At 38.5% G+C, this 24593-nt stretch overlaps 1 protein-coding gene and 1 long non-coding RNA gene across 4 annotated transcripts in view; one reads left to right on the top strand and one right to left on the bottom strand.

The window, feature by feature from the left end:
- Positions 1-2311: 2311 nt before the first annotated feature.
- The window catches only part of kctd1 (potassium channel tetramerization domain containing 1), a 30131-nt gene continuing 7849 nt past the window's right edge, over positions 2312-24593 (top strand). The window contains exons 1-2 of one of the 3 annotated variants that reach the window (XM_048208323.1): positions 2312-2798; positions 20951-21141. In XM_048208323.1, the coding sequence (XP_048064280.1) occupies positions 2790-2798; positions 20951-21141 (200 nt within the window). In that variant the 5' untranslated portion in view covers positions 2312-2789. Of the gene's footprint in view, positions 2799-13964; positions 15992-16440; positions 16571-20950; positions 21142-24593 lie in introns of those variants that run through there. The other 2 variants (XM_048208322.1, XM_048208324.1) reach the window with 2 other exon arrangements.
- LOC125278919 lies at positions 3939-13652 on the bottom strand. Its single transcript, XR_007187289.1, has 3 exons — positions 11984-13652; positions 5663-5807; positions 3939-5467 (listed from the first exon to the last, which is right to left on the bottom strand). It is a non-coding gene; the product is annotated as an uncharacterized LOC125278919 (long non-coding RNA).

Genomic DNA, 24593 nt, shown 5'->3' on the forward strand with positions numbered 1-24593 from the left:
TAGCCTCAGGGCTGTGTGTGTGTGTGTGTGTGTGACGATTTGAAATGTCCTGTTGCAATTCACTATCCTCCTATCATCTTTTCCAGTCTCTTTTCCCTTTTTAAGTAGCATAATGCATAATAGGTAATATCGACATCAGTTGAGATTTTAGACTTGTTTTGAATGGCACAGCCTATTTAAAGTGTGAGTAAATAGGCCTATATATGGAATTAATATGCCATTTTATCTATAGTGATATTTCAAATGACAATAAACCCATTCAGCAAGTCACTGGTGAGAAAAACACAGATCATATTTCACACAAAATGACAGCAGAGTTCCCAAACCTTTTAAACAACGAATCTCCATGACATTCCCACATTGTAAGACAATATTTTCATGATTTGTTATCACAGCTTTTTTCTTTTGTCAAATCAACTTCAATAATTAATGTGGTTCAGAGTGTTTTCAATTGAAAGTAGCAAAATCCGATCAATAGATGACATCATAATGGCAATTTCACTTATTTATATAAACATAAATATAGATCAGTGAGTGAGATAAGAATCTAGATAAAGTTTGTCGCTAGGCTTTTGAAAAAAAGTCTCAAAAGAGGCGAAGGAGTCGCTAAATCTAGTGACAAAATCGCTAAATTGGCAACAATGGGTTCAGATAACTTAATATTTTGAGTTTCTGTCGATTAAACCAATCGCCTTCATTGTATTAACTCAAATTTTTAATTTCAATGAACTCGAGATCAATGCAACTTGATTTTTTAGGTTAAGCCAACAATTCTTTTTTTACAGTGCAGTTAGATGAACTGGATAAGGATTTTTAGAAACCATTTTATAGAAACTGCACTCAAAATGGGCCATTTATCTAGTGCTAATGTTTTAGAGCGAAGCAAAAATGAGAAAAATACTATATTAATACACTTTTCCATTACATTTCACAATCACAATTTTAAAATCCCCTAATATTTACAGGTTTTCCATAGCCGTGACCAGGGGCGTAGCAACCGGGGGGGACGGGGGGGACACGTCCCCCGCACTTTTAGAAACTGGTGATTCTGACCCCTGCTATTTTTTTGGATCCAGCGTGAATATTTCCGGCACCGGCAGTGTTCTCTGATTTGTTACTTAGATTTGAGTGAACTAACATTCAGCCAATCACAGAGCGAATCATCTCTTGGGCGCGTCTGCTATGAGCTTCAAATCTCTTGTTGGTGTTGTGAGTTTTCGTTCGTTCATTCGCCGTCTGGGATAAAATGCACCCCAGAAAAAAAGCAAAGGACGATTACATCCTTTTTTCAAACACACACTGTAAGTATGTTACAGTATGTCGTGATGACACGAATCACGCGATAAAGTTGTCATGTTATGATTTAAACTACTGTAACGTCAAAAGACAACAGAACCTGTATGGACCTCGTCACGTCGCGCCGGATTCAGTGTGTTAAATGCTCTCCTACTTGTTGCTTTGTATAAAAGCGTCTGCTAAATGAGACGTAACAAATTATTGGTTTCTGCTGTCTTTTGTTGCCTACGTGCTGCTCGCGGAGTAGAATTATCCTTTCACAATAAATCAAATTTGTTTTGCACCGAATATCTTAAAATACTTTATCAAATTTAAAATATACATTTTTTTATACTTTATGTAAATATTCTACTTTATGTCCTACCTGGTCTGTAGGAAAGGCAGGCTGTGACGTCACTGACAGAGAGAGGGGACAGTTGCTCAACCTCTCCAGAATGTGTACAGGTGAGATTTGTATAAAAAAAAGCAGATTGACTATTTTAAGGCAGTGTTTTCTTAATTGGAACTGTTTGCCAATATTTTAAGGAATTACACATCAATTTAATTCCTTAAAACAAAAGATCAACCATCAATCACCTTTATTTATATAGTGCTTTTAATAATACAGATTGTGTCAAAGCACTGAACAGTATCAAATAGGAGAATAGAGTAATTTATAATGACAAGATTAAACACTGAATTTCCAGTTTAAGGCATTTTATTATTGAATGCAGAGAATATTTTAAATATCATAAAATATCTTTATCTAAATAAAGTATAGATGGTCTCACATTGGTCTCAAAGTCCTGCAGTATTTTTAAATTTTGAGGATGATTTCACAAAAATAGGTTCCTGTAAGCTATCACGGCATGTTCCCAAAATTGCCACTGGGGTGCTGTAAAATGCCAATTGGTATTCTATTTAGAATTTATTATTATGAACATCAGCTTTGGGTCACATCACCATACAGCTGTCCCCCCCCACTTTTAAAATGGCTGCTACGCCCCTGGCCGTGACATAGGTTTCAATCTGTGTAATGGCCCTCTCCCCCTCTGTGAGCGCGCCCGTGCGCGCACTCACCATCCATTTGCAGGAAGCGCCTGCGGCAGCGTTCCATCAAAACTAATCATAACCATTCAAATCTGCCTCCCCGCTGCAAGATGTAGGAAGCAGGGCGACTGTTTTACGCAGAAAAATCACCAGACCTCCTTTTTAAATCCTAGAATAAGAGAAACTTCACATTTTTTGTGTGTGTATTACAAATAGCTCATTCTTGTGATCGGTTAATTCACTAGTTGTTCTGAAGTGAGCAGAGATCTGCAGGGGCGTTTGTTTGAGAGCGCGCGCTCTCTCTCTCTTTTTCTCTCTATCCGGGTCTGGCCCAGAGGGGTTGTGAAACCCCTGGAGCGACTCTCTGTGAATTCAGCTTCAGCTGGGCTCCATTCCTCAGCGCTTGAGCGAGGGGCGCGGACAGGAGCCCAAACACGGAGAGGTGACACGTCGCTGGATGTCCCATGTTCCAGGTGAGGAGCGCCAGATTGGGCTTTGTGGGGTTTTTTTTTCTACAGAGAGAGGCAGTGGGTCTTCAGAGCGCAGCTGCATGTACGCATGTGCCAGAGGACGAGCGCGTTTGGGACAAAAATATTTATCTTCTCCCAGTTTACATCCTGTCGCTTCCCGATATGTGTAATGGCAGCGCAAAACGACACCTGAAGCAGTTGCGTTGTCACATGTAAAACTGTTCCGTAGCGCAGCCTCGAATAACTGACTGATATTGTAATGGCGTCCTCGATTAGGTTTCGCGATGTTAGAAGTCGAAAGCTCTTTACGTGAGAGGCGAGCGATTGTGGAAAATCTTTCTTTAACACAGCGCATGCTTTTAGATTCGTACTATAAGGGTTTCTGGTTGTCAGACGGCAACTGCCACACTTTTGAATGTTGCTGAGGGCGTTTTTCTTGTTTATTTGTGTTTAGCAGCGGTTGTTATTTTTAACCGCGATGTTTAAAGTCGAGCATTCCTTCATTCTCATCTTGTAATGCGCTACAGCTGCCGCACGCTCAGAGCGCGAGCGAGAGGAACAAGACGCACGTGCGCACGTTACAATGGAATCGCATTTTAACTGCGTTGATTGTCGCATGATTCACTTTAAATGTATTCTCTGACCGGTGTATCCTATAAGTTGTGTTTGCTCACAGCTGTGGCGCCACATGCTACCAGCTCGTGGAATTGCCATTTGTTTTCCAAGTGGATGTGTGTGGTACTGTCACCTGACATTGAGTCTGTAGATGTGCGCTCTAATTAGGTTACCTGGCCAAGGGAGGTATACTTTCATCAAAAAGGGCATTCTATCTATCTATCTATCTATCTATCTTAGGGCCCTTCAGCTCATGTTGCCTTATGGGACAGCAGAACATTTCAGAATCTAGTATATCATTCTGGTGTTGTTCACCTACTATGTCATGAACTTTTTTTGGCAAGATATTTTAAATAATGTTGGTAACCAGACAGTTGACGGCACCCATTGACTTCCATAGTAGGAAAAAAAAAATACTATGGAAGTCAATGGGTGCCGTCAACTGTCTGGTTGCTCATACATGTTGTTGTTGTTATTATTATTATTATTATTATTATTATTATTACATTTAGACATGTGTATAGAAGGCCGTGGGACTGTGAGAAAACATACTGGGGGTGCAGAGTTTACCTCTTAAAGGCACAATATGTAAGATTTTTGGATTAAATTATCGAAAACCACTATATTTAGTTGACTTGTGTACATTATCCCAAGAATGTTTACATCCACAGAAATAAGCATTTTTAACCAGGACAAGGACCATGTCCGTACGTCTCCTATCAATGACATCAGACCCACGTTACTCTCAGTTTCCGCTTTTATTTTGTAGAAACCATGGAAACACTAAAGACGCTTTAATGTATTATGTGTTTTATTAGACAAGTGAGCAACTGTTTGGATACATTCATCAACAGAAAACTAATCGTTGTTATATAGCTCAACACAGAATCTCTTTTTCTTGATTTAGCGTGAGTACCTTGTTTTACCATGCCTAGTATCTATCTAGCTTGCAACAAGTGCGTTGCCCCACATATGCATGACCGGAAGAAGCGGAAGCAACCGTCTGCGGAATAATAAAAGCTGGTACGTGTATAAAAGCTGTACGTCTCTCATTAGCAATCGCTCCAGTGGCATCGTTCAACTCCCACACCCTGCTTCATACTACAGTAATGTTAATAAATCTTTATTACATTAGCTCATCCATGAATATGATTTCTGCCCGAGTCCCGTCGGATTCTTTTCCATCGGCTGTAGACGTGAAGAAAACTCCTCTCGTGATTCTGAGAAATCAAGGTGTCATCAAGCTACGCCTTTGTTTTGAATAAGCGACCTCTAGTGGTGAAAATTACATATTGTGCCTTTAAGACAAGTAAGGACCATTTTTATGTTTTGCTCAAAGTAATAAATTACTAAAAACAAAACAACGTACATAATCTAATAATCAAAACTCTCATTATGAGCACAAAACAAAAAGTTAATAACATTGTTTATTATGAAATGCTCCTAATATACTAATTAATAATGCTAAATATATGGAAAAAAGGCATTAACTTGACACAAACCTGGTTTAGTTAAACGGTCGGAGTCATCTGTATGACAGATAAAAATAATTGTGTTTGCTGCATTCTCGTTTTCTGCAGCGTTTTAGCAAAAGTATCTATTTTGCTGCTCGCCGTGTTTCTGCTACTGTTGTTAAAATAACATCTTCAGCTCTTAATGTGGCGCTTTATGTCTTTAGCGGGAAAGAGAAGGGCTTGAATGAAGTGCGTTTGGCTCCTGATTAAAATATTAAAGGATGTAGTGCTGAAAGAGCATTACCATAAACGACCCTGAACGCTTGAGGTGTGAACCGCTCTGTTGTTTTGACTCACTTTAAACTGTAGAAACGGTAAAATGGCACAATGTCCTGTGGTCCGGATGGAACCGATCCGGGGTCCGGAACCAGATCGCGGTCCACCGTTTGAATACCACTGCTCTTAAAAAACTCCAAATTTGACCTCTGTATTTGGCCTGTAGAAGTAAAGGCTGCTGCTTTCCTGAGAAAACTTTGCACAGACAGAAGGACGACAGAGTCGGCACAGCCTCATCTGTTAAATCTGGTAAGGAGTCTTGTATAACTGTAGGGGATCATAAAGTACAAATGTAATTGGTCTCGTAGAGAACACAAGCATTCCTGTACAGAACACCATCACCCACTGAAACACACACAATGGATCGCATGCAGCGAGCTGAATTGCTGCCCACGGACAGGGCAGAGTTTTCTGACTCATTCTTGTAGAATATTCAACATGTTAATGTGAGCTTGGAATCACCTCAAACACAGGTTGCTAATCCTCCGTCTGTCTTCAGCGCTTCTCCGACACATCCACACTTTGCATATGCACCCATGAATATGGATAAGATTAAGAGCAGGATGTCATGCAAGTCTTTCCATCTTTCTGTCTCTCTCTGAGTTCCCTGCGAAACAAACATGTGAAATGAACTGTAGCCTAATGGTCAGATTTAAATGGGAACCGTCCAGAGCCACGGTTATTATCGTTAACTACAACTGCTGAATGCAAAGAAAATGTTATTTAATAAATAAACGTTAACTGAAAAATAAAATAAATATATAAAATATAAAATGATGAGAAACTTATTTTAGTTCAGCTAGTTGCCAACGCATATAGATAAACATTTAACTTAAAGTAAAATAAATAATATAGACATATTTAAAAGGAAAAACAAACAACAAAATTAATAAAATTAATAAAAACTATAGTAGTATATAAATTATAAATGATAATAAAATAACATTGTCCAGCACAGACTGTTGAAAAAATAAATAAATAAATAAATAAATATATATATATATATATATATATATATATATATATATATATATATATATATATATATATATATATATATATATATACACATATTAAAATATAATTTATTTATATAATGCAAAGCTGAATTTTTACCATCATTACTCCAGTCTTTAGTGTCACATGATCCTTCAGAAATCAATGTTGGAAACAGTTGTGCTGCTTAATATTTTTTATTACCTGTGATATTTTTATATAAAAAAAGAACAGCATTTATTTAAAATAAAAATCTTTTGTAACAATATGCACTACCGTTCAAAAGTTTGGGGTCAGTAAAAAAAAAATTCTTTCATTTATTTGAAAGAAATTAATACTTTTATGTGGTAAATTGATAAAAAAAAGTGATAGTAAAGATTTATATTGTAAGAAAAGATTTCTATTTTGAATAAATGCTGTTCTTTTAAACTTTTTATTCATCAAAGAATCCTGAAGAAAGCATCACAGGTTATAAAAACATTAAGCTATTTCCAACATTGATATTAAATCATCATATTAGAATGATTTCTGAAGGATCATGTGACACTGAAGACTGGAGTAGTGATGCTGAAAATTCAGCTTTTCATTATAGAGATAAATTATATTTTAAAGTATATTAAAATAGAAAGCCATTATTTTAAATTGTAATAATATTTCACAATATTACTGTTTTTTTCTGTATTTTTTAGCAAATAAATACAGGCTTGATGAGCAGAAGAGACTTTCAAAAACATTAAAAATAGTAAAGCCTCCAAACGTTTGACCGCTCAGAGAGGACCGTCATGTACTACAGGTGCTCGATTTCCATCTCTCCCACACCGGATGGCGTGCTCAAAGATGGTTCCCATCTCTCTCCGAGCCGTACATACCCAGACACGCACTCGCACATTCAGTAGTTACTCTTTTTTTGGCCGCCTCGGGCTCTGGCAGTAAGTTCAGCTATATCGCACCTTGGTGTTCCTCTCTCTCGCTCGCTTTCATTCTCTCCCAAGCCTCGGAGGTAGAGGCGATTTGTGATGCTGCGCTCACACTGTTTTTTAAAAAAGTGCTTCCTCTGAACTTCTCTATCTCTTCAGATTAGTCAGGGAACAAATTACCTGCCTGCACATAAAAAGCCCCTCTCCAATCCTCCGCACAGCCATGTAACGAGCCTGATCTCCCTTTTGAAGAGTGGGCATGTTATTTTCCCTCTCGCCTGCAGGCTAGCCTGCCATGCAAATGATTATGAAATTAAATTTAAAACTATACATGTATTCAGCCTCTCTCTTATCGCTATCTGCACAAAGCGCATACAAATCAGGCCGGGATCAGGGCCCCGGCTCAGGACTGCACTTTAAAGCTTTGCTAATTGCTAATTGGGTATCTAGGTGTGAAATGGGCTCTGCTAACGAGAATTTAAAATGTGGAAAGGAGGGTTTCTTTTTTTCCGTTTCTGTTCTCTCTCTCTCGCTCTGTCTTTCTCTCTCCTTCTCTTTCCTTTGAGAGATGTCAGAGCTGTTTCTGGTGACATGCCTGTGGGCAGGAATGACAGAATGAGACAAAAGAAGAGAGGTCTCTCATTTCAAAATGGAGGCTCATCCTCACACAGGGATATATGTGTGCTGTGCGGAGGAGAGAAATGAGATACAGGTCCAACGTTACCTCGGCCGTGCGAAAGGGTGCCGGTAGTTTGATTAAGGATTCAGTCTTCTAACAAAGGCTGTTGGTTGAGTTGTAGTGAAGGGTAAACCCGAGGACTCGAGTTACAGAGATCACCATCCTGTTATATTGGTATTGTGGCCTCAAGCGAGGGACTTCCTGACAGGTTTCTCCCAAGGAACTGTGAACTTGAAGAACCTCAGTGCTGCACATTTGAGGTCTTTCTCATCTGACACACCTCTATCGGGTCATGAAGCTCTCTACCAATGAGCAAAGATTTGAATCGGGTGTGTTAGATAAGGTAGACGTCCAAAATGTTTCATGCTGGAGGGTCCTAGGAGCAGAACACTATGGAAGCTTGTTTCTGCCATGTAATAAAAACAGAAAAGGGATTTGCGACTTTTTATCTCACAATTCTGACTTTTTCTGAGTTGGGTGATATAAAGTCAGAATTACGAGATATAAAGTCCGAATTGCATGATATAATGTCCGAATTGCGAGTTATAAGGTCCAAATTCAGTGATATAAAGACATAATTGCATGATATAAAGTCAGAATTACGAGATATAAAATCTGAATTGTGAGTTATAAAGTCTGAATTGGGTGATATAAAGTCAGAATTACGAGATATAAAGTCTGAATTGGGTGATATAATGTCCGAATTGCGAGATATAAAGTCCGAATTGCGAGATATAAAGTCAGAATTGCGAGATATAAAGTCAGAATTGCGAGTTATAAAGACAGAATTGCGAGATATAAAGTCCGAATTGCGTGTTATAAAGTCAGAATTGCGAGTTATAAAGACAGAATTGCATGATATAAAGTCTGAATTGTGTGATATAAAGTCAGAATTGCGAGTTATAAGGTCCGAATTCAGTGATATAAAGTCAGAATTGCGAGTTATAAAGTCCGAATTGCGAGATATAAAGACAGAATTGCGAGATATAAAGTCCGAATTGTGTGTTATAAAGTCAGAATTGCGAGTTATATAGTCTGAATTGCGAGATATAAAGTCAGAATTGTGAGTTATAAGGTCCAAATTCAGTGATATAAAGTCAGAATTGCGTGTTATAAAGTCAGAATTGCGAGATATAAAGTCAGAATTGTGAGTTATAAAGTCCGAATTGCGTGATATAAAGTCAGAATTGCGTGTTATAAAGTCAGAATTGCGAGTTATAAAGTCCGAATTGCGTGATATAAAGTCAGAATTGCGTGTTATAAAGTCAGAATTGCGAGATATAAAGTCCGAATTGTGAGTTATAAAGTCCGAATTGCGTGTTAAAGTCAGAATTGCGTGTTATAAAGTCAGAATTGCGAGATATAAAGTCAGAATTGCGAGTTATAAAGTCCGAATTGCATGATATAAAGTCAGAATTGCGTGTTATAAAGTCAGAATTGCGAGATATAAAGTCAGAATTGTGAGTTATAAAGTCCGAATTGCGTGATATAAAGTCAGAATTGCGTGTTATAAAGTCAGAATTGCGAGATATAAAGTCAGAATTGCGAGTTATAAAGTCCGAATTGCATGATATAAAGTCAGAATTGCGTGTTATAAAGTCAGAATTGCGAGATATAAAGTCAGAATTGTGAGTTATAAGGTCCAAATTCAGTGATATAAAGTCCGAATTGCGTGATATAAAGTCAGAATTGCGAGTTATAAAGTCTGAATTGCGTGTTATAAAGTGCGAATTACGTGTTGTAAAGTCCGAATTGCGAGATATAAAGTCCAAATTGCGTGTTATAAAGTCAGAATTGCGAGTTATATAGTCCGAATTGCGAGATATAAAGTCAGAATTGTGAGTTATAAGGTCCGAATTCAGTGATATAAAGTCAGAATTGCGTGTTATAAAGTCAGAATTGCGAGATATAAAGTCAGAATTGTGAGTTATAAAGTCAGAATTGTGAGTTATAAAGTCAGAATTGCAAGTTATAAAGTCAGAATTGCGAGTTATATAGTCCGAATTGCGTGATATAAAGTCAGAATTGCGTGTTATAAAGTCAGAATTGCGAGATATAAAGTCAGAATTGCGTGTTATAAAGTGCGAATTGCGTGTTATAAAGTCCGAATTGCGAGTTATAAAGTCCGAATTGCGTGATATAAAGTCAGAATTGCGTGTTATAAAGTCAGAATTGCGTGTTATAAAGTCAGAATTGTGAGTTATAAAGTCAGAATTGCAAGTTATAAAGTCAGAATTGCGAGTTATAAAGACAGAATTGCGAGATATAAAGTCAGAATTGCGAGTTATAAAGTCCGAATTGCGAGATATAAAGACAGAATTGCGAGATATAAAGTCCAAATTGCGTGTTATAAAGTCAGAATTGTGAGTTATATAGTCCGAATTGCGAGATATAAAGTCAGAATTGTGAGTTATAAGGTCCGAATTCAGTGATATAAAGTCCAAATTGCGTGATATAAAGTCAGAATTACGAGTTATATAGTCCGAATTGCGAGTTATATAGTCCGAATTGCGAGATATAAAGTCAGAATTGCGTGATATAAAGTCAGAATTGTGAGTTATAAAGTCAGAATTATGAGTTGTATAGTCCGAATTGTGAGTTATAAAGTCAGAATTGCGAGTTATAAGGTCCGAATTCAGTGATATAAAGTCAGAATTGCGAGTTATAAAGTCTGAATTGCGTGATAAAAACTCGCACTATATGTGACTATATATAACTATATATAAAGTCTCTATATTATAACTCGCAATTCTGACTTTATAACTCACAATTCTGAGAGAAAAAAAAACTGTAATTTTTTTTTAATTTAGTGGCGGAAACAAGCTTCCATAGAACACTGCTAAAAGTGACTGGTCCAAAAATTATAGTAAGTAATTAAAACTAACTGCAAAGCTTAATTTTGAATTCTGTTTGTGGTACTTCATGGGTGCTTTATTCCCTCTGAAATCTATTAATTACTTTTTATTAAAAAAAAGGAAAATGCAATTCGTAAATACAATGACTTGACTTGAATACGTACTGTATTTTCCATGTATTTAAATTCTGAAATTAATAATTAGTAATTGTTTTTTGGGGAGAGGGAAGGCATAAAACTCCTAAAACTATTTTTTGGTGCAAACTAGCAGAAAAAAACAGGAAATGATATCATAGAAAGGACCCCTGCAGACCCTCATCATGTGTCAATGTCAGTAAGACTAAGAATATCAGATTCTAAATTTAAACTTTTTATGGCAAGGCACGGTCGTGTTGTAAATGTCATATGGTGTGACTTCACCAAACTAAATTTTTTATATATATATATATATATATATATATATATATATATATATATATATATATATATATATATATATATATATATATATATAGTTTTTACTTTATAAAATATTTTACAATTTATTTTATTTTTTTTTATATTTAAATATATATTACATTTAATTATATAATTATATTGTATTCAAGGTCTAAGGAAAATTTTATTTTTACTGTAACTATTGTTTTTTTGTTACGCCACATGACACATTAGAGTCATTATTTAAGCGTAAACATTTTTAAAATAATCATAGACACTTTTTTTTGCTATTGACCCATATCTTTTCCTTAAAGAAAGGTTCACAAGACTATAAGACTCTGACCGTATAAAGTTAATGAGTCAGATGATCGCTGTTGATTTGCTGATGGATGAATAGAGCTTTTTTCATCCCTCCTCTAGCTTTGAGCCCTACTGAGCTCTAAAATCCGCTTCCTCATGCGTTGCCTGTCTCTGAGGCACAGCGCCGGAGACAAACATCTGCCTTATTCTCCAGAGCCAAACCTCAGCTCTGTGCTGTTCATACTGAGACAGCATTGCCTCGGGGTTCTCACGACACACACAAACAGGGGAGAGGAGAGAGGCGTGAATGTTGAAGCACTAAGGAATGTGTTCTTCATCAAGGTCACTCAGGATGATCTTAGTGTAATGACTCCAATGAAAACTGACATATTTTGCCATAGAAATTATCGTATTTAGAGATTAACGGGGCCAAAAGCAATTTCATCCCGAGTACTCTAGAATCATTCGTACACAAAAATATCAATGCATAATAGAGTAAGCCCTGAAATAAGCTATGATGCATTTCAGAGGGGCTCTGTTTACATTACAGTAGCATCTATTGTCATACAGACTATGAGAAAATGAAAATCTGCTCTAACCTGAGAAAGTCTGCAGTGAGTTCCAGCTGAGCTGCATCTGTAAGTCACACATTCATGTATATCAGGACAGCAGAAGTTAAATACAGTCCAGTCACTCTGTCACATCAATAGCAAGTAATATGAAAAACTGAAAGAAAGAAAAAATCTGTCGTCATTCACTCACCTTAATGCAGTGACAATGAATGGAGACTGGAGATTTGAAGCTTCAAAAAGGATGCAAAAGCACCATAAAAGAATCATAAAATGGTCCTCATGACTCAATGCTATATTGCAAGGTGAGCTCAGCTCAGTGCCGTCAATTCAGCAAAAGCCAAGGCATGACTTCATCCGGTCTCACTCCCTAGACGTGACAGTCCCACTTTCAAGTACTTCAAAGCTCAAAAGTCTGAATATTATCCAATTTAAATGTTATTTTTAATGTGGTGGCCAAAAACATTTTTTGTTCATCCTTCAAAAATTGTCCTCCTTTGTAAAACTAAAGGTTTTGTGATGTAGGACAACTATCACTTGATGAAAAACAAAACAATTTTAAAAGAAAAAGTAATTAAATTACCACTATATCCAGCAGAATAGTGACCAGCAATCATCATTATTATAATATTTTAAAAATCATGTTTTTGTACTGAAGTATGTAGGAAAAGTCACATAGACTAATGAAAAACAAAAACCTTTCTTCAAATTGCGAATGAAATTACACAGCGAGTAAAGGGCGTGATTATCCTTGATAATCACTGAAGCTGTCAGTCAGTTCAGCACAAACTCACTGAGTGTGAAAACTACCGTTTTAATCAATGAATCTGTCAAAACTGCACAATGAATCTTTTATTTCCATTGTGTCTCCGCTTTGTTTGTTATAATGAGAGGATTTGTGCATGTGCAGAACTTGGCTGACTCTCACTACCAGTAACTTAAGCACCTCTGATTGGTCATTATCTTCAACAGATGATTGGCTACAAAACTCAATGATGCAAAATCTTGTTGTAAAGGGACATTTCGGTAGCGCCGTTGAACTCACATGACATGAATATAACAACAAGATTACTTAAATTTACTTATTTTTCTGTTTTATTTAACAATATAAATTATATGTTAATGCCCGGATTGGCCGGATCATTGATTCACTGAGTTGATCTGAATCAGAATTGAATCTGTTCCTTTTGTAAACGGCATCAAATGGTTCATTGAAATGAGTCGACTCAAAAGAATGATTTGTTCACAAACCAGACATGATTCATTCTCTCAGGATGGATCTCAAAATTTTCAGCAAACTAAGATCATCTTTTTTCTGGTTATTTCTTAAGACTTTAAACATGTATGACCACTTTTATGATACATTTATGGTGTTTTATGTGTATTTTGACAGCTTCAGCCCTCATTCACTTTCATTAAGTTGCAAAAAAGTGTACAGGATATTCTTTGAGGTAATATAAGTGAGAAAGTAATGACACAATTTTCATTTTTAGTTGAACTGTGAGTTTGCAACATTTTAGAGTGGTGTGTTCGCCTTCTGGCCATCATTGCATATCACTCTAAAAAAATGCTGGGTTAAAAACAACCCAAGTTGGGTTAAATATGGACAAAGCCAGCGGCTGGGATAAATGTTTGCCCAAACTGCTGGTGTTGTTTAAAAATGACTGTATTGCTTGCTTAAAATAAACCCAAATTATGTTGGAAATTAACATTTATTAATATTTTTAATAAATAATTAAATAATAAACATTTATTAAATTGCTTATTAATAAATGTTCACCTTTTTATTATACTGTTACCTCTAGTAATTAGTCTGATTTTTAATTTTCAACCTATTTTGGGTCCATTTTGAGCCAGCCATAAAGTATTTTTTAAACAATAGTTAAGTTAGGTTGGAATCCTAAACATTTAACCCAACCGCTGGGTTTGTCCATATTTAACCCAACTTGGGTTGTTTTTAATGCAGGATTTTTTTAAAAAAAAATTTTGAGTGAACACAAAAGCCACCCGTGGCTTGCACTTTACATGCTGTGTCGAAGTTATTCCTACCATGCACAGAAATATCAATTAGCTCACCACACCTTCATCTCTCTCTCCCTCCCATCTGTCACATTCTCTCTTCCTCTCACACATACACAAAAGGCAGTATACAGACACACACACACTCAAAGTATATGGATGGCCTTAGGGTTAGACATGATCACAGCTGCTACTGGAAACTCCCAAATCAAGTCAGCCTGCCTGAGCTACATAGCCCTTTAATAATTAGCAGGTGTGTGTCTGTGTGTGGGTGCATTAAAGGCATAATTTACTGCTTAATTCAGCTGCAGTCCAATACAGGGTATAGCTGACCGTTTGCCTCTTTCTCTCGCTTTATCCCTCCAAGTTTGAATGAGAGAGTGTGCGTGTTTTGATTTTGGGCAATCTAGCTCCCCTTTTCCTGCACCTTTAAGAGCGCGTGCCTGTTCTCGTAGCTGAAGGTCACTAAAACGCACAAAAAAGCTCTCAGCTCTGCGGTCCAATATAGCGCATGCGCAGTGCCTCGGGACTCATACACTGTCAGACTGCAATATGGCGAGAATGCCTGGCAGCGGGGACCACTGCTGTAGAGATGATGAACCGGACCCGATGGCGGGGGATCGGGAGAGAGACGGAGGCTCGGACGAGGAAGAGATTCAGGAGATCCAGATCACTGGGGAAGAGGGAGAAGTGTCAGAAGAAGAAGCCGAGTTAGAGTGGGAGGAGTGCGGGGAGCCCGACAGCTGCGCTGCTGCCGTGGAAACGGGGGAAGCGGTCCTTATGCGGAATACGGACCAGCTCGAGTCGGCGGCTGGGGACCCGCTTTTCGCCGAGGGAGACATGCACCGCTCCAGGCTCAGCGAGAACACGCGCCTGGCCACCCGGTACGCGGTGCGAATCTTCCGGGAATACCTGACGGAGAAGGCGCAAAGTACGGACTTTGAGAGCATGGACAAGCACGCGCTCTGCAAAGTGCTGCGCTCGTTCTACTCGGAGGCGCGCTCTAAGAGCGGACAGCTGTACAGCAAGTCTTCCCTCATCAGCATCCGGAGCTCGCTCAACCGGTACCTGAACGAGCCCCCGTTCTGCCGCACGCTGGACCTCACCAAGGACCCCGAGCTGCGCAGCGCCAACCTCGCGCTCGCCGCGGTCATACGCAAGCTGGAGGAGCAGGGCGCCGGTCCCGTGGTGCAGAAGCAGGCTATCACGCGCTCCGACCTGAGGAAACTCTACACGTCGGCCGTGTTCAGCGCGAGCTCGCCGTTCGGGCTGCTCAACAAAGTGTGGTTCGAGACTTGCATGTACTTCTGCACGAGGGGGCGGGAGAACCAGCGCGAGCTCGAGGAGGACTCTTTCGGGCTGGCCGTGGACGAGGACGGACGGAAGTTTGTGTACTTCAAAGCGCTCGGGCCGTACCACAAGTCTCGTTCCGCCTCCTGGACGAAAAAAAGATCCGACACGGACGACGACAACCTTCCCCGCATGTACGAGACCGCCACGGAGTTTTGCCCGTACGCGAGCTTCGTCAAGTACCTCTCGAAGCGCAATCCTCTCTGCAAGGCTTTTTTCCAGCGCCCGCGGGATCACTGCAGCGACACCGACACGACCTGGTACGAGAATAAAGCCATCGGCAAGAACCTGCTGGGCACGAGGATGCAGATGCTGTCGCGGGCCGCCAAACTGTCAAAGACCTACACCAACCACTGCATCGGCGCCGTCTCCATAGCAACGCTCAACGGCATTGCGGGCATCGGGTCAAAGTTAGCGCCTCTCCACGTCGTCTCCCCGGAAACGGTCAACGGAGCGCACGTGCTGCCCTGCGAGGACGAGCTCGAGCTCAAACCGCAGAAGGTGATCAAACGCCCGCGAACGCTCGTCTATCCGGTAAGCGTTTCGGGACCGGGGGCATCGCCGAAAAGACTCTGCGCGCGCGCTGCCGCGGAGCGCGCGGACACTCCAACGGTCACCGCGCTCGTCTCCTCTCATTGCGAACTCAACGGAGATATGCTCCCCTCACAGGTAATAGCGATTTCATGTCTCTCTAGCACCGCGTGACACGGTCTTAGAATAGCGCCAAAACAATTTCAAATCAGTTTTTCTAACGGCTCTGTTGCCTGTCAATCACGCCAGTCAGAGGACAATTGTGTTTTCACACCACGTGTATTTATGCAAATGAACGAATTCAAGCAACAACCGTGTGGGATGTCAAATTTGACTCATCTGTGTGTCATTTTGTATGGAACATTTGTTAATCCCAGATTATTTTCTTCATTATAATGTCTGTATACTGTATAACCAGGGCGTTTTCAGTCAGAAACTTAACTTTGAATTCTGCTACTAGCTTTTTTTTTTATAAATAATAATAATAATAATCTGTATTTTGAGGTCTAATACACCTTCTAGATGTGCATTTTCTCTTTTTCCCATCTTTATAAACGAGTCCATCTCCATTTTTGTTGCTGAGGGGCAGCCAGCCTGCGGCGGTTAATTTGGTCACGTGATTAAGATTGATTTCTTCACATGTTGGTGAATATTATTATGCTTTGTAAGTAGGCTGCACTAAAACAGGCACTGATTTCTTCACCCTTCAGCATTAAGGTGAGTGTGAAAAATAAAAGTGTTCGTTGCCTAAAGAGAAACGAGCTAATAACACACCTGTACTCCAGCAAAAACCAATGACTCCTAAATATAATACCTGCTCGGTGTGTTCTTCAGCTGCATTACATTATATTAACGATCAGAATTAAACAAGATTCATCCTCAGGAGTTTATACAACCTCAGCTATACTGTCATTATGAATGTTCAAGTATTTGCTGCTGTTCTTTTCTGTTTGAAGTTGCACTAAAATCACAGCATATGTAAAAGTTTGGGGTAAATATCTATTAGCGACCCCTAGAGGGGGGAGAGAGTGCTGGAAAAACATCCTGGGAAAAAACTGAAAGGCCTCGTCAATTATGACACTGCGTAATTTCACATTCACATCCAATTATATCCTGTTCCCTCCTTGCTAATTAACTGATGTAAAGTGAGTCTATGCTGTTATCTTTCATATCTTCCTCAGTACATGCTGAGATGAGGGTGAGAAAGCGTTTGGGTCAGAGACTTGGAAACTTTGAGAGACTTTTTACCTCATGCATCCATTGAGTCATATGTTGCGTCTTGCATTTACATCCATTCAAAAGTATTTTATGCTCAGCAAAGCATGCATTTATTTGTTCAAAAAGGCTGTTAAAAAATAATATTGTGAAAATTTAAAATAATTGTTGTCTAAAAATGTGATTTCCTGTGATGCAAAGCTGAATTTTCAGCATCATGACTCCAGTCTTCAGTGTCACATGATCCTTCAGAAATCATTCATGCATGCTGATTTTACACATGATGTAAAAAAAAAAAAAAAACCCTGATTCATCAGAACAGGCCACCTTCTTCCATTGCTCCGTGGTCCAGTTCTGATGCTCACTGTTGGCTCTTTCGGCAGTGGACAGGGGTCAGCATGGGCACCCTGACTGGTCTGCAGCTATGCAGCTCCATACGCAACAAACTGTGATGCACTGTGTATTCTGACACCTTTCTATCAGAACCAGCATTAACTTCTTGAGCAGTTTAAGCTACAGTACCTCGTCTGTTGGATCGGACCACACGGGCCAGCCTTCATTGAGCCTCGGCCGCCCATGACCCTGTCGCCGGTTCACCACTGTTCCTTCCTTGGAGCACTTTTGATACTGACCACTGCAGACCGGGAACACCCCACAAGAGCTGCAGTTTTGGAGATGCTCTGACCCAGTAATCTAGCCATCACAATCTGGTCCTTGTCAAACTCGTTTAAATTCTTACGCTCGCCCATTTTTCCTGCTTCTAACACATCAACTTTGAGGACAAAATGTTCACTTGCTGCCTAATATATCCCACCCACCTGTCACCTGTCAGTGGTCATAATGTTATGCCTGATTGGTGTGTATTATAATCAAAATCAGGCAATGAAGTATGTCCTATTTTTAATTTTCCCTAAATTAAACAACTATTTATTTTAAAATAAATTTTAATTTATATTCAACTGCTATTTTACACTTTGTGTAAACAATTGACTAAAGACATGCATCGCAACATTGTTTTCATTCTCCTTTATCCTGATGTTTCTGGCTAGACCTCTATAACTCTCTTTTACACTCTCAAATCATCACAAATAATACAGAAATATTCCAATATGTGCATTTACTGCTCATCATAAACACTGCAGAGAGCTCAGCTCTATTTAAACTCACATCAGTTCTACAATAATTCATCTTCCCTGATTGTTTGGTTCACATCCACAATTTCACAGTAAGTTGGTGTCAATGTATTTCCAATTAGCTGATGGCAGAGCCAATATCTCATCCATCTCTGTCTACCATCACCATCCATGACAGTGGAATAAGTTGTTTTTATTCATGTAACACTTATTTTTACTTTAATGGTTTGCACTTTGTTCTTTAAGGCACATATTACTTTTGTATGTGTGTATAATGTATTTATTTTTGTCAAAAGTCTCTTTCAAATGAATAAAGGCAATCATTTCCCACCCCATGCTCTCATTTCCTCATTGTCTACATTGTGAATGTAAAATTAGCCAGAAAATAAAATGCATCTTTGACCCAAGTTATTCTCCCGGAAGGGATCCTCTAAAACGCCCAATTGTGCCAGAGATATTTATCATTGGCCTGGATACATGTTTACTTGCACATGTTCTGTGTATTACCAAGGGTTAATGCTTGATTTCCAGGTCGCTGTTAAAGCCAGTCTGTTGAACTCATTCTCTCAGCGTGTTTCATTCTGTAAGACAGTCGACTCAGATAGCATTACTCCACTCTGGGCGAAAAATGCAATGATATTGCACTAAGTACACTTATGTTACAGTTTTTCATCTTTAAAGGAAATTTTGCCTATGGCTGTTTCATTGTGCCTCGGCAGAGAGTGACCATTGAGATTTAGCAAACACTTATTTCCAAGCACAAGCAGATATTATGCGAGACGAAGTCCCTACTGAGGCTAATGAGAGTGTGGCTACTGTACTGCTGTTTATTGCTGACAGCGAAATCACCATTAATGCCATAACGGGTCAATTTAATTTGTTGTAACGCAGTTGATAAGGTAGAAGTGATTATCTGTGTTTATGTTGTGAACCATTTAGCATTGCGCTCCCATTCCACGCTCATGATGACGCACATTAACCAAAATGAAGAGGCTGCTTCAGTTTTTCTGTTAAAATACTTTCCTATTCCAGTTTAGTGTGCAGAGACTGCTATAAGCAAGCCATTGAAAGGTCGATTCCCTGAAGTGTGTAAACACTGTTGCCCTGTGGCATTATTAAAATGGTACTGTGAGTGGCCAAACTACCTGCTTTCCAAACAATCGACAACGAGAGTTTAAGGCAGAAGGGGCTGTAGGTGTGTGGTTCCTGCGAGTGACACTGACATCAAAATTGACACCTGTTTACTTATACACACTGCTTTTGTGTACAATACATTGATGCATAGTATTCAAATATATATATTACATTACTATTTTTAATGTTTTTGAAATAAGTCTCTTATGCTCATCAAGCCTTCATTTATTTTATCAAAATACAGAAAAAAACAGGAATATTGTGAAATATTATTGCAATTTGAAATAATGGTTTTCTATTTCAATGTACTTTAAAATGTAATTTATTCCTGTGATCAAAGCTGAATTTTCAGCATCAGTACTTCAGTCTTCAGTGTCACATGATCCTTCAGAAATCATATATTTAAATATATATAATCATATATTTAAAAGAAAATATTAATATTCTTTTTTTTTTTTTGGAACCTGTGATACTTTTTTCAGGATTCACTGATGAATAAAAAGTTCAAATGAACATCATTTATTAAAAATAGAATTTTTTTTTTTTTTTTACAATATAAGTCTTTACTATCACTTTTTATCAATTTAACATCCTTACTTAATAAAAGTATTAATTTCTTTTTTCTTTTTTAAATGACTGACCCCAAACTTTTGAACAGTAGTGTATATTGTTAAAAAAGATTTCTATTTTGAATAAATTGTTATTTTGTAACTTTTTATTCATCAATTAATCCTGAAAAAAAGTATCACAGGTTCTAAAAAAAAAAAAAATATATATATATATATATATATATATATATATATATATATATATATTAAGCAGCACAACTGTTTCCAACATTGATAATAAATCATCATATTAGAATGATTTCTGAAGGATCATGTGACACTGAAGACTGGAGTAATGATCAGTAATGCATCACAGGAATAAATTATATTTTAAAGTATATTAAAACAGAAAACCATTATTTTAAATTGTAATAATATTTCACAAAATTACTGTTTTTTTCTGTATTTTTGATCAAATATTGCAACTATATTATATTACTGTAATTTTTTTTATTATATATTCTTGCATTGAAATTCTCTACATTTCAATGAAGGAATAAAAATGTAAAAAAACAAAAAGATTATTTAAATTAAAATAAGCTTAAGTGGCATGTTTTATTTTCCTTTTTTTTCTTCCCTCTTGTGATATGACACAGCAGGCCAAATCAAAGGTATTTGGCCCGTGAGCCCTAAACAGGCAGTAACAGCTTGCCTTGCCTCTGAAACGCTTTTCCTTTTCAACTGACATCACAAATCCCTGTTACTTTTTTTCAACCCCTCCCTCACAACCACCTCCATCCTGATCCACTTTTCATGATCCAATCAAATCTTGATGGATAAATTCAGTTTCTATAAAAGTATCATGGAAAGTTCATACAACTTGTGCATAGTTTCCTAAGAAAATTTAGCTCCAAAGCTATATTCTCCTCCTGGTATGTTAATGTCTGCTTTTCACGATCCCGAATGCATAAACCAAAATCCCAAGTTTTTTTTTTTTTTAAGGAAAACTATGAATATTAATTTTGAAATTGCTGCAGTCTTACCTATCATCTTTTTTTCCCTCTCAGGAGAATCGCAGCAACAGTGTGGGCATGTCGACCCGGCCAATCTTGGCACATTCGCCGGTCTCCCCGCTGGGCACAGCTGGCATCCCCACACCTGCACAGCTCACGAAGGCCAACGCGCCGGTGCACATTGACGTAGGGGGTCACATGTATACCAGCAGCCTGGCCACATTAACCAAATACCCAGAGTCCAGGTAAATTACACACAGACAAAGATGCAAAACAAACAGAAATGGACAGCTTAGGTGTTCAAAAGAAATTTTTTATAATCTCCATAAATCATAAACAGTCTCTCCAAACAAGCAATTTCAGAAGCCCCGCCCACGACTGCTGACGGACTCTGCCCTATTAGCATAACTCCTCCCCTCAGTGAGCTGTACACAGTCCACCATGTTTATCTCCTAACCAGAGCATTGAACAGCAGCATTCAAGTTAGAAACATATTCTTATTAAAGCTACTAAAGTTATTCAGTCAAGAGCAGTGAGTGATTTTCTGTTTTTCTTTTGATTCATATTAACAGCAGATACAGCAGTAGGTACAGTATATTACACTGCTGTCACTTTAATACACAGATCTAATATACACATGTGATTTCTTTCCCTACTTTCTGTGCGCTCAGAAAACCATATATCAGAAGTTATATAAAAGTTATATACTATATAAACCCATGCAAATAATTAAAGGTTTAGTTCACCCAAAAATGAAAATAATGTCATTTATTACTCACCCTCATGCCGTTCCACACCCGTAACACCTTCGTTCATCTTTAGAATGCAAATTAAGATATTTTTGTTGAAATCCGATGGCTCAGTGAGGCCTAAAAACATATTTAAATCAGTTCATGTGAGTACAGTGGTTCAATATTAATATTATAAAGCGATGAGAATATTTTTGGTGCCCCAAAAAACAAAATAATGACTTATTTAGTGATGGTCGATTTCAAAACACTGCTTCAGGAAGCTTCGGAGCGTTATGAATCTTCTGTGTCGAATCATCTGTTCGGTGGGCCAAAGTCACATGATTTCAGCAGTTTGCCGGTTTGACACGCGATCTGAATCATGATTCGACACGCTGATTCATTGTGTTCCGAAGCTTCCTGAAGCAGTGTTTTGAAATCGGCCATCCTTAAATATGTCGTTATTTAGTTTCTTTTGGCGCACCAAAAATATTCTCGTCGCTTTATAATATTAATATTGAACCACTGTACTCACATGAACTGATTTAAATATGCTTTTAATACATTAATGGATCTTGAGAGAGGAAATGTCGTTGCTGGCTATGGAGGCCTCACTGAGCCATCGGATTTCAACAAAAATATCTTAATTTGTGTTCTGAAGATGAACGAAGGTCTTACGGGTGTGGAACGGCATGAGGGTGAGTAATAAATGACAGAATTTTCATTTTTGGGTGAACTAACCCTTTAACTGCAGTGTCACGTGAGCGTGACCGTGATAGAGATGATGATCAAAACCAAACAGTTGTTTTCATTTTTGGCAGAGTATCCAAGGTGTATAGACCCCTTAAAAGTTTGTAAACATTGCAATGTTTCCTGGTGGGCGGGGCTTAGCTGGAGGCAAAAAGAGACGCTGGACTCAATGTTGACAAGCGTAAGCTAGCATGTTTTAGGAGGGATTTATTAAACATGGATGCAGAAGAAGGTTCAGAACTGTCCGAATATGTACAGTCACTGACTCTGCGGGACCGTGACAACTATCTTTGTAAATTAACTTACGTTTTGGATATTTCCTAGACAACATATGAATTACTTTCGGGTGGTTCGGGGCATTTTGTCAAGGCTTATTGTCTAATGTAACCTAACGCTGGGCTAACTATGATTATGGCTAGCAATGTGGATTATTTTAAGAGACCATTCAAAGGATGGCACACACATCTATCGCTGTATGTTTGTTTAACATCTAAGCTAGCTAGTGCGCTGAAAGTTGGCGACTTTTCACCTATAAAACAGAAACTTGCCGATTTGTACTAGATAAAACCAACACACCATTACATATGCATCGATTATTTTACCTGATATGAAGTGTGCACTGCACACACGAGTATTATTTATGATCGTCTCCGTCCAGTCTGTACGCCGTATTGCTTTCAACCACAATTATCTTTTTGATTTCTGTGAAGGAATGTCTGCCGGGATCTGGTAAAACTTTAGTTTTGAACCAAAAGTGCTGTTCCTTCTATTCTGGCAGCCAAAAACACAAGAAGACGACATTTTAAAGTCAAAACCTCAAACTTTTAGCGCGCCCGCTATGAGTTCTTATTTATGTTTTGCCTCCAGCTAGAGCGGTGACGTCACAGTGACGTAGGCGATTAAGGGGTCTATAGGCTCCGCCATCTTCTGGAAAGGGGGCAGTAAGCAGCAGCTCATTTGCATTTAAAGGGACATGCACGAAAACAGCATGTATTTCCTTCCACTCAAAAATGGGTATTTACAACAAGCTATAATAAATGATCTGTGGGGTATTTTGAGCTGAAACTTCACAGACACATTCTGGGGACACCAGAGACTTATATTACATCTTGTAAAAAGGGGCAAAATAGGTCCCCTTTAAATAACATTTATTCCACTGTCATCTAATTCATTTGGCAGTCAGCCTAACATTTCCAAAACACACGTCATCCTCTGAACGCGTCTGTTCACACACAAGTCCTTCATGATGTGTGTTTGCTCCATATGTGTGTGCATGTGTGTATGTCTTGTCTGAGCTCATTAGCTCACTGACCGGTATATTTCTGCAATGCCAAAGAGCATTATTGTCTTGTAGCTGCTGACTGAGTCAAACATCAGAGCACAGGCCAAAAGGAGCCTGAAGCGCTTTGAGCCAGACTAGCATCCAGTCTCACAACTGCTCACATGTCTCACACAGATCCCGCCTCCCACTGTCCTTTACAGTGGCACAGAAATACTCGCACATATTGTCTCAAAGGGTCTAGTATCTAGTAAAGGCCTCGAAAAGCCTTTATAATTGTCAAATAGATGTTTCAGAGAAAGGCATTGGCACAAGTGACAGTTGTGATCCATTCGCCTCTTGGCTACTTTATCACAAACAACATCAATATGACATCGCGCTCATCAGAGAGAAAGGAAGCAGGGTGCCAGATGATGACATTTGCGTCGTCAGGAGCAATGATGGCCGCCGCCTCCAGCCACGCCATCCATGATGCTGATGCAGATGTAGGCTAGGGTTCAGCCAGACTGTGCTGACCGAAAGAACTGTCAGCCGGACAGTCGTGTGTTTATATGAGCACATGCAGATGATGGTAGATTGTTTTAATGAACATTTTGACACAGTTGTTCTCAAACTTCTCAATCGTCCAAGTATCAGCTAGTCACAACAATGTTCCCTCAGATCGTTACAGTCATTTATTCTGCAAACTGACATCTCTTTAGACGCATGCAATGTGCTCTCCATTGGTGTTTATTCTACAGAAATGGTTCAAAGTCAGAGTTGGAAACATCTCGCCTTGTTGTATGCAAATTGTATGATATCCAATGTGCACATTTTTAGTAATTGTGCAGTTAATTTTCATATTGTATCTTCAGACAGTTTTGGAATATTTTTCCTCTTCTCAAAATTGTCACTACCGAAACACAATGATAAATAATTTAATAAGAAGGATTACATTGAC

Source organism: Megalobrama amblycephala, linkage group LG11 (assembly GCF_018812025.1).
Source record: "Megalobrama amblycephala isolate DHTTF-2021 linkage group LG11, ASM1881202v1, whole genome shotgun sequence".
NCBI lineage: Eukaryota > Metazoa > Chordata > Actinopteri > Cypriniformes > Xenocyprididae > Megalobrama > Megalobrama amblycephala.